The 9,747-nt window shown below is 44.1% G+C and overlaps 5 protein-coding genes and 1 pseudogene across 5 annotated transcripts; 4 read left to right on the top strand and 2 right to left on the bottom strand.

The window, feature by feature from the left end:
- Nucleotides 1–326: 326 nt before the first annotated feature.
- LOC144961356 (histone H2B, gonadal pseudogene) lies at nt 327–806 on the bottom strand (annotated as a pseudogene).
- An 83-nt stretch (nt 807–889) lies between these two features.
- On the top strand, nt 890–1,411 carry LOC144961355 (histone H2A). Its single transcript, XM_078894587.1, has one exon. It carries the CDS (start codon nt 964–966, stop codon nt 1,345–1,347), a length of 384 nt encoding a protein of 127 aa, XP_078750713.1. The 5' UTR covers nt 890–963; the 3' UTR covers nt 1,348–1,411.
- Nucleotides 1,412–3,262: 1,851 nt separating this feature from the next.
- Nucleotides 3,263–4,869, top strand: LOC144961358 (histone H3). The gene has a single exon (XM_078894588.1). The coding sequence runs from the start codon at nt 4,458–4,460 to the stop codon at nt 4,866–4,868; it is 411 nt and encodes a 136-aa protein (XP_078750714.1). The 5' UTR covers nt 3,263–4,457; the 3' UTR covers nt 4,869.
- Nucleotides 4,870–6,524: 1,655 nt separating this feature from the next.
- On the top strand, nt 6,525–7,028 carry LOC144961354 (histone H4). The gene has a single exon (XM_078894586.1). It carries the CDS (start codon nt 6,585–6,587, stop codon nt 6,894–6,896), a length of 312 nt encoding a protein of 103 aa, XP_078750712.1. The 5' UTR covers nt 6,525–6,584; the 3' UTR covers nt 6,897–7,028.
- A 695-nt stretch (nt 7,029–7,723) lies between these two features.
- On the bottom strand, nt 7,724–8,699 carry LOC144961352 (histone H2B, gonadal). The gene has a single exon (XM_078894584.1). The coding sequence runs from the start codon at nt 8,528–8,530 to the stop codon at nt 8,156–8,158; it is 375 nt and encodes a 124-aa protein (XP_078750710.1). The 5' UTR covers nt 8,531–8,699; the 3' UTR covers nt 7,724–8,155.
- An 8-nt stretch (nt 8,700–8,707) lies between these two features.
- On the top strand, nt 8,708–9,229 carry LOC144961353 (histone H2A). The gene has a single exon (XM_078894585.1). It carries the CDS (start codon nt 8,782–8,784, stop codon nt 9,163–9,165), a length of 384 nt encoding a protein of 127 aa, XP_078750711.1. The 5' UTR covers nt 8,708–8,781; the 3' UTR covers nt 9,166–9,229.
- Nucleotides 9,230–9,747: the final 518 nt, after the last annotated feature.

Genomic DNA, 9,747 nt, shown 5'->3' on the forward strand with positions numbered 1-9,747 from the left:
AGTCAAAGATCAAAGAGTCAAGGGTGTTACAGCATGTCTCGCCATACTTTTCATGCATTGCTATTGCCTTGGGATCCCTTGTAAAGCGCTTTGAGCACGCTTAGCGGGTATTGCGCTATATAAAAGCTTGCTGTAACGTGACACGAAAACTAACTCGTCGTCTCTACCTATTCATTCTAAAACGAAGCCACGCATAAGTCTGTACACAAAGAATTTCGTAAAGTAGGAAATGAAAAAAGCAATACAGGGGGGTGATGCGTTGAAAACCGGGTAGTCAAACGGGAATAAGTGTGGGGCCCTGAAAAGGGCCGGTGTGAAGGGGAGGGGCATCGAGCAATTTACTTGCTGGTGGTGTATTTGGTGACAGCCTTGGTGCCTTCACTGACAGCGTGCTTGGCAAGTTCACCGGGGAGCAAGAGACGGACAGCGGTCTGGATCTCTCGGGAGTGATGGTGCTCCTCTTGTTGTAGTGAGCCAGGCGGCTGGCTTCGGCGGAGATGCGCTCGAAGATGTCATTCACAAAAGAGTTCATGATTGACATGGCCTTAGAAGAGATACCAGTGTCGGGGTGGACCTGTTTCAACACCTTGTAGATGTAGATGCTGTAACTTTCCTTCCTCCTGCGCTTCCTCTTCTTGTCGCCGGTGCGAACGGCCTTTGCCTTGCCGGCTTTTTTGGCGCCTTTGGCAGAAACTCCTCCTTTGGGTGGCATTTTTTCCGATTTGATTTTCTAGTGAAACTAGTAGAAGAATGAACGGCGCGAAAACCATTTATATGAAAAATACCGGATGAAAAGCGAAGGGACGAGCCAATCGGAGAGAAGTATGCATTTTCTCAACGGTTGATTGGTCGAGCGGTTTGGCAAATTCATCTCTGCCCGATTTCGTATAAATAGTCATTCGGCGCGTTTCACGAGTCACTGTATTTTTTTAAAGTACACCCAACCACTTACAATAAACAATCATGTCTGGCCGTGGCAAAGGTGGAAAAGTTAAGGGCAAGTCCAAGTCCCGCTCTTCTCGCGCTGGACTCCAGTTCCCAGTTGGCAGAATTCACAGACTCTTGAGGAAAGGCAACTACGCCGAGCGCGTTGGTGCTGGTGCCCCAGTCTACTTGGCAGCTGTTCTTGAGTACCTCGCTGCTGAAGTTCTCGAGTTGGCAGGCAATGCTGCCCGTGACAACAAGAAGACCAGGATCATCCCCCGTCATCTCCAGCTCGCCATCCGCAATGACGAGGAGTTGAACAAGCTTCTGTCCGGAGTCACCATTGCTCAGGGTGGTGTTCTGCCAAACATCCAAGCCGTCCTCTTGCCCAAGAAGACCGGCAAAGCACCAGGAAAGAACTAAGCTCACCTCCAGCAGCCAGTCTTTCTGCTCCCAACACAACTGTCCTTTTCAGGACAACCACCACTCTTCCCCATTGGCTCCCAACGTAACATCGCATTTGCACTTTCTGGCACTCTCGAGTGCTTTTAGTTTTATGATTGTGTATGTGGCATGCTTTTCCTTCCAGATACCTACCAGGTTTTTTAGAATGGCTATTAACACTGCTCTGTATATTCCAATTCTAACTGTAAGTACCGGTTAGACCGTTTGAAGTTAGGGAGATAGGACGGCTTATGAGTACGTTGACATACATTACGGTTGACTGACGTGTCTTAATTTCTAGACGAAATAATACCTCAATTGAAGTCTCGGTTATACTATGCTACCCTTTATCTTTCCGCATTGGCACTGTCCTTGTCAACACAGGTGTGGTGTTCTGAACTTCTGAATCGCCTGCGAGTGACCAAATTTTTTTGTTGGCTTTTTTTTTCTTCTTTTTGTAGCCTAGAATATCGGTTTAAGGCGACGGTTGTGTTGAATCGTGTCGGGTACTCTCACCTTATGCTGAGCATCTATCACAGAGATGGGCCGCCCACAACTAAATTGGCATTGAAGGCTAGTTTCTGTTGGAATGGGACACCAACTTGTCTGCAGGGGAGTGTCATACCACTTAGACCACGAGTACAGATTTTGTGTGCGTACAGTCGCGTCTCTCAATCCGAACACCTCCCTTCGAGCATTTGTCCGATTACAGCAACAGATTGTGGAATCAGTCCCTAAAGAGTACAAATAGAGAGAAAAAAAATCCGTGCCTGCAACTGGTCCGGATAATGGAGACATCGGATGTAGTTTCGATTAGAAGACGCGCTGTGTGTGTATATGAAATTCCATCTTAACATCGGATGCATCCTACACTCAATTTCAAATTTCAGGAACATGTTATGGATAATGGGCAATAGTAGGTTAGCAGACGACAAAACGTCTGACCAAAGAGAGTATTAGGTTATGGTTGCAATGGCACTAGAGGTAACACAATGATGAGATGAGGTGGTGGTGGTGTGTGGTGTGGTGGCTGTAGTAGTGATGGTCGTGGTAGCAGTTGTGGTAAGGATGGTGATGTAATGGTAGTGGTTGTAGTCCTAGGATTATGAGGTGGCGGCAGTGTTGTAGTAATGGTGGAGGGATGATGATGATGATGATGATGCGATGATGATGATGATGATATGATGATGATGATGATGATGATGATGATGATGATGATGATGATGATGTGGTGGTGGTGGTGGTGGTGGTGGTTGTGTCTTGGTTGTAGTAACGGTGGTAGGGATGATGCTCTGACGGCAGTTGTAGTAGTAGGCTAGTCGTCGTAGGTATGCCTGGCCTTATCTTGTGGTTTCTTAAATGGAGAACATCAAGCTATCCAAAAAGGGGAGGCCTTCCAAAAGCTCCTCGTGCTAAGGGAAACAACCCAGATATTCCCTCAACTAACCCTAAGAGAAAAAAAAACAAAAAAAAATAGTACCTTCAACTAACCCTAATAGCAAATACAAACACCCCAGCACCTTTACTAAGACTTATGACTAACCCTAAGAGAAAAAAAAAAAACACCTAGTACCTTCAACTAACCCTAATAGCAAATACAAACACCCCAGCAACTTTACTAAGACTCATGACTAACCCTAATGGCGGATGAAAATCAAAGCAATGGTCGGATTTAGGAAAGTACACTCGCCAATACAGGTTGGCAAACGCCGCTCAATTACCCACAAATTGAATAAATAAAGGCATGACAAAAGATCCAACCCACCCATAAAAAGCAAAAGCAACTATTCCATTATTCATTCCCATTCCCAACATCCAACATCGTCACCTTTCCGTTCAGTTCAACTACCTATCCCCCGGCCAGGGCAGCCCAAAAATGCTGGGTTGCACGGAAGGAGCTGACAAATAGATTGGACTAAAAAGACCTTTTTTTTTTTTCGATTGAGAGCGCGGACTGCGGAAATAAAAAGTCCGCAGTGGAAGAATACTTTCGCGTTTTTCTTTTTTTTTTCGCTTCAGAGCGCGGACTGCAGAAATAAAAAGTCAGCAGTGGGAGAATACTTTCGCATTTTTTCTTCTTTTTTTTTTTCGATTCAGAGCGCGGACTGCAGAAATAAAAAGTCCGCAGTGAGAGAATACTTTCGCATTTTTTCTTTTTTTTTTTTTCGATTCAGAGCGCGGACTGCAGAAATAAAAAGTCCGCAGTGGGAGAATACTTTCGCATTTTTCCTTTTTTTTTTGTCGATTGAGAGCGCGGACTGCAGAAATAAAAAGTCCGCAGTGGGAGAATACTTTCGCATTTTTCCTTTTTTTTTTCGCTTCAGAGCGCGGACTGCAGAAATAAAAAGTCCGCAGTGGGAGAATACTTTCGCATTTTTCCTTTTTTTTTTTCGATTGAGAGCGCGGACTGCAGAAATAAAAAGTCCGCAGTGGGAGAATACTTTCGCATTTTTCCTTTTTTTTTTGTCGATTCAGAGCGCGGACTGCAGAAATAAAAAGTCCGCAGTGGGAGAATACTTTCGCATTTTTCCTTTTTTTTTTCGCTTCAGAGCGCGGACTGCAGAAATAAAAAGTCCGCAGTGGGAGAATACTTTCGCATATTTTCTAATTCTTTTCCAATTCGAGCTGAAGCTTTGCAAACCCAATAAACAGCACTACTGCTTTGCGCTCAGACAAACCAAAGAATAGATACACATGCGAGTAAACAAATAAATCAATCAATAATTGAATGAATGAATGAATGAATGAATGAATGAATTTGAATTGCTATACCTAATCTCACGACCACCAGCTCATTCTGATAAATCTGAATCTTTTCATTCAAATATTTGTTTATTTATTTATTTATTTATTTATTTATTTATTTATTTATTTATTTTCAAATTTATTACCAAATAACCAAGGGATTACCTCCTAAAGTAAATGCTAACAACTTGCCTTTCCAAAGTGATCGGGTAACAAAATAAACCGGTAAGCCGATTGGCCCGGGCTCTCGGTAATTGACCAATCAGAACGCTGAGATAACAGGTATATAAGACGAACGGGCCCTCTATTACGAATCAGTCACTTTCGAGTAACGAAAATCTAAAATGGCACGTACCAAACAAACCGCACGTAAATCCACCGGAGGAAAGGCTCCTCGTAAGCAGCTGGCCACCAAGGCTGCCAGGAAGTCTGCCCCAGCCACCGGCGGTGTCAAGAAACCCCACAGATACAGGCCTGGAACTGTTGCCTTGAGAGAGATCAGACGTTACCAGAAGAGCACTGAGCTCCTCATCCGCAAACTCCCCTTCCAGCGTTTGGTGAGAGAAATTGCCCAGGACTTCAAGACTGACCTGCGCTTCCAGAGCTCTGCCGTTATGGCCCTGCAGGAAGCCAGTGAAGCTTACTTGGTTGGTCTGTTTGAGGATACCAATCTGTGTGCCATCCACGCCAAGCGAGTCACCATCATGCCCAAGGACATCCAGCTCGCTCGCAGAATCCGTGGAGAGAGGGCTTAAATCTCTTTTTCCCCTTCCTCCTTCCCCAAACCGGTCCTTTTCAGGACCACTACACATTATCTCGATTGACTGACTCTCTGTTTACGCACTCCCTCATCCCCTACCCTCTTCAGATGTACTTTAATTTTTAAATGTGATAATCACGAGTTACGACTGGAAACTTTTCCACATGGTCACGCAACTTGAGAATTCCTTTTAGCATTTGTGTAGTGCTCAAAGCGCTTACAAGAGGACCCTTTGCTTGTGAAGCTAGTGCTCTACCAACTGATCCCCGATATATGCACACGTTTTGTTTATAATCTATCAAATGGGATGACCAAGGCTTTCTAGAGTTTTTTTTTTTAATGAACTCTGGGCCTATACTCTAAATCGAGCAACTTAATTTGTTCAGCTCATCAGCATTACCTTGAAACACTCATTGACATGCCGGTAATTTAATATGAGATAAACTGTGTTTCCATTGCCATCGATTTACACACTGGTTGTAAAAATATTGGATGGGAAAGTAGAAGACGTGTACAGTTATAGAGACATAGGATATAGCAAAAAGGCAAACAATTATATATTTTAAAAATTCCGTCACCCAGAAATAGCATGCAGTAATGCGATGCTTGCAGAAATCCGGCGAGCAGGGAAGCGATGACTTTTTAACTTAATGAACGTGATGAGGAGAGTCAGAGAGGTGGGAGAAACATGAGCAGAAGGAGAAAGAAATAAAGAAGACATCAGAATGGTTCATACAAGGGTGAGTGGGAAACAAAGAAGAAAGAGAGAGAGAGAGAGAGAGAGAGAGAAGAGAGAGAGAGAAGAGAGAAAGACAGAGAGAAAGAGAGAGAGTGAGAGAGAGAGAGAGAGAGAGAAAGACAGAGAGAAAGATAGAGAGTGAGAGAGAGAGAGAGAGAGAAGGAGAGACAGAGAGAGAGCTCACCATCGTGGTAAATTGAGCTTTATATAACGCAATATCCACTAAATGTGCTCAATGCGCTTTACAAGGGGTCCCTGGTCAACAGCAACATTTAACATGTAGGACGGGACATGACGCCTGTTAGGCGATATTACAATTTTTCGGACAAAGACAACGCTATTAACGGCCAGGTACTCATTTTACACCTGAGTACGGTGAGAGAATGTGAGTAAAGAGCCTTTTCCAAGGATTCAACTATGCGCCGAGAGCGAGGCTCGAACCCAGGACCTTCCGATCTGAAAGCGAGTGTCATACCACTAGACCACATAGCCCCTGCCTTTGCGTGGCAACAAGTTTCTGGAAAAATCTTGAGAGAATCTGGGATTTAACTTTTCATTTTATTTTTATTCTTTTATCTCAGTATCTTTTAAAACAAGAATAGTTTGTTTGTTTGTTTGTTTTTAAATCGAAAACAAACAACAACAAAAACAAAACAAAAAACAAACAAACAAATGTAAAACAAAACAAACAAACAAAACAAAACAAACAAATAAAAGCAAAAACAAAACAAAACAAAACAAAAAACGATTAGTAATTAGGAATTCGACGATTAGATCAGGTCCAGTGTTTCACGAGTCAACGTGTCATCTGATTGGAGAATTCGACAAATCATAGCACCCTTCCGACCAATAAAAAGAACGCCGTTCTATAGACCAATCAGGTGTCTCAGTGTCAACCATGATAGCTCTTAACCCTTTATAACCCGTGCGCGCTTGTCTTTCGAGCATTCTACCTAACTGAATATCAAGAAAATGTCTGGACGTGGCAAAGGAGGAAAAGGATTGGGAAAGGGTGGCGCCAAGCGTCATCGTAAAGTCCTTCGTGACAACATCCAGGGTATCACCAAGCCCGCCATCCGTCGTCTCGCTCGTAGAGGTGGTGTGAAACGTATCTCCGGACTCATCTACGAAGAGACCAGAGGCGTACTCAAAGTTTTCCTTGAGAACGTGATCAGAGATGCTGTCACCTACACTGAGCATGCCAAGAGGAAGACCGTCACTGCTATGGACGTTGTCTACGCCTTGAAACGCCAGGGACGTACTCTGTACGGATTCGGTGGATAGATCTCTCCTCATCTAGCCCTGCACCCCATCCACCCAAACGGCCCTTTTCAGGGCCACCCTCACAATTTCCCGGTTGACTACCGACTGATTACAAACGCATCACAATCTTATCTTTCTTCAATATGACACGTGTTTTGAAGCAATTCTGTACTGAATGGATATTTTGATTTACGGAACAAATACTTTAATCTGAGCAGTAGGGTAAAATCGGGTGATTTCGCCGTTTTTTTCACTCCTGGTCTGCCGTGAGAGGCTAATTTGCCAATTGGGCAACACAACCACTGACAATAAGTTTACCTGGTCAATTTAATTATATTTTCATGAAGTGTTTACGTAGGGCTATGTTGTATTTTATTCACAAGAGTCCTTTTAAAACTGCCACTGTTGTCGGGTAACTTCGCCGCGAGATGTTGTACTTAGTTTTTCTCGCTACAAGGCAATATAAGGAACAATTTCCATTTCCATTTAACACATATTTATCGGCACTTGTATCGAGTGCGATGATGTATGTATAGGGCCTTCGCGGGGACACATTACAATGCCGGTCACAAGATCATAATCATAATAGCCTGCTGCCCATCCATACCCGAGACGACTGGTTTCTGGTTTTTATACCCACTTAACATATTTATTATTTACTTTTCTTTAACTTAGATTTCAGTGCTAACGCACAGCTTCTATTACACACAAAAAAATCGTCTTTGGAATAATTATTGTATGATTGTGATGATAGTGATGTGCGGCGAATTTACCCGAAACTATAGACTTTTGAAAAAAAAATGTATTAACATCTTTAGAAATATTTTTCTGATGATAATATACACTGATAATGAAAATAAAATGGACGTGGAAACCACATTGATTTTGTGACCAGAGCCTTCACATTCGAATTGCACAATGTTAGTGAAGGGATGCCGTTGCAGTCAAAGATCAAAGAGTCAAGGGTGTTACAGCATGTCTCGCCATACTTTTCATGCATTGCTATTGCCTTGGGATCCCTTGTAAAGCGCTTTGAGCACGCTTAGCGGGTATTGCGCTATATAAAAGCTTGCTGTAACGTGACACGAAAACTAACTCGTCGTCTCTACCTATTCATTCTAAAACGAAGCCACGCATAAGTCTGTACACAAAGAATTTCGTAAAGTAGGAAATGAAAAAAGCAATACAGGGGGGTGATGCGTTGAAAACCGGGTAGTCAAACGGGAATAAGTGTGGGGCCCTGAAAAGGGCCGGTGTGAAGGGGAGGGGCATCGAGCAATTTACTTGCTGGTGGTGTATTTGGTGACAGCCTTGGTGCCTTCACTGACAGCGTGCTTGGCAAGTTCACCGGGGAGCAAGAGACGGACAGCGGTCTGGATCTCTCGGGAGGTGATGGTGCTCCTCTTGTTGTAGTGAGCCAGGCGGCTGGCTTCGGCGGAGATGCGCTCGAAGATGTCATTCACAAAAGAGTTCATGATTGACATGGCCTTAGAAGAGATACCAGTGTCGGGGTGGACCTGTTTCAACACCTTGTAGATGTAGATGCTGTAACTTTCCTTCCTCCTGCGCTTCCTCTTCTTGTCGCCGGTGCGAACGGCCTTTGCCTTGCCGGCTTTTTTGGCGCCTTTGGCAGAAACTCCTCCTTTGGGTGGCATTTTTTCCGATTTGATTTTCTAGTGAAACTAGTAGAAGAATGAACGGCGCGAAAACCATTTATATGAAAAATACCGGATGAAAAGCGAAGGGACGAGCCAATCGGAGAGAAGTATGCATTTTCTCAACGGTTGATTGGTCGAGCGGTTTGGCAAATTCATCTCTGCCCGATTTCGTATAAATAGTCATTCGGCGCGTTTCACGAGTCACTGTATTTTTTTAAAGTACACCCAACCACTTACAATAAACAATCATGTCTGGCCGTGGCAAAGGTGGAAAAGTTAAGGGCAAGTCCAAGTCCCGCTCTTCTCGCGCTGGACTCCAGTTCCCAGTTGGCAGAATTCACAGACTCTTGAGGAAAGGCAACTACGCCGAGCGCGTTGGTGCTGGTGCCCCAGTCTACTTGGCAGCTGTTCTTGAGTACCTCGCTGCTGAAGTTCTCGAGTTGGCAGGCAATGCTGCCCGTGACAACAAGAAGACCAGGATCATCCCCCGTCATCTCCAGCTCGCCATCCGCAATGACGAGGAGTTGAACAAGCTTCTGTCCGGAGTCACCATTGCTCAGGGTGGTGTTCTGCCAAACATCCAAGCCGTCCTCTTGCCCAAGAAGACCGGCAAAGCACCAGGAAAGAACTAAGCTCACCTCCAGCAGCCAGTCTTTCTGCTCCCAACACAACTGTCCTTTTCAGGACAACCACCACTCTTCCCCATTGGCTCCCAACGTAACATCGCATTTGCACTTTCTGGCACTCTCGAGTGCTTTTAGTTTTATGATTGTGTATGTGGCATGCTTTTCCTTCCAGATACCTACCAGGTTTTTTAGAATGGCTATTAACACTGCTCTGTATATTCCAATTCTAACTGTAAGTACCGGTTAGACCGTTTGAAGTTAGGGAGATAGGACGGCTTATGAGTACGTTGACATACATTACGGTTGACTGACGTGTCTTAATTTCTAGACGAAATAATACCTCAATTGAAGTCTCGGTTATACTATGCTACCCTTTATCTTTCCGCATTGGCACTGTCCTTGTCAACACAGGTGTGGTGTTCTGAACTTCTGAATCGCCTGCGAGTGACCAAATTTTTTTGTTGGCTTTTTTTTTCTTCTTTTTGTAGCCTAGAATATCGGTTTAAGGCGACGGTTGTGTTGAATCGTGTCGGGTACTCTCACCTTATGCTGAGCATCTATCACAGAGATGGGCCGCCCACAACTAAA

The sequence above is a fragment of the Berghia stephanieae genome, unplaced genomic scaffold (assembly GCF_034508935.2).
Source record: "Berghia stephanieae isolate SIO BIC M18660-M18661 unplaced genomic scaffold, UCSD_Bste_1.3 scaffold2243, whole genome shotgun sequence".
Classification (NCBI taxonomy): Eukaryota; Metazoa; Mollusca; class Gastropoda; order Nudibranchia; family Aeolidiidae; genus Berghia; species Berghia stephanieae.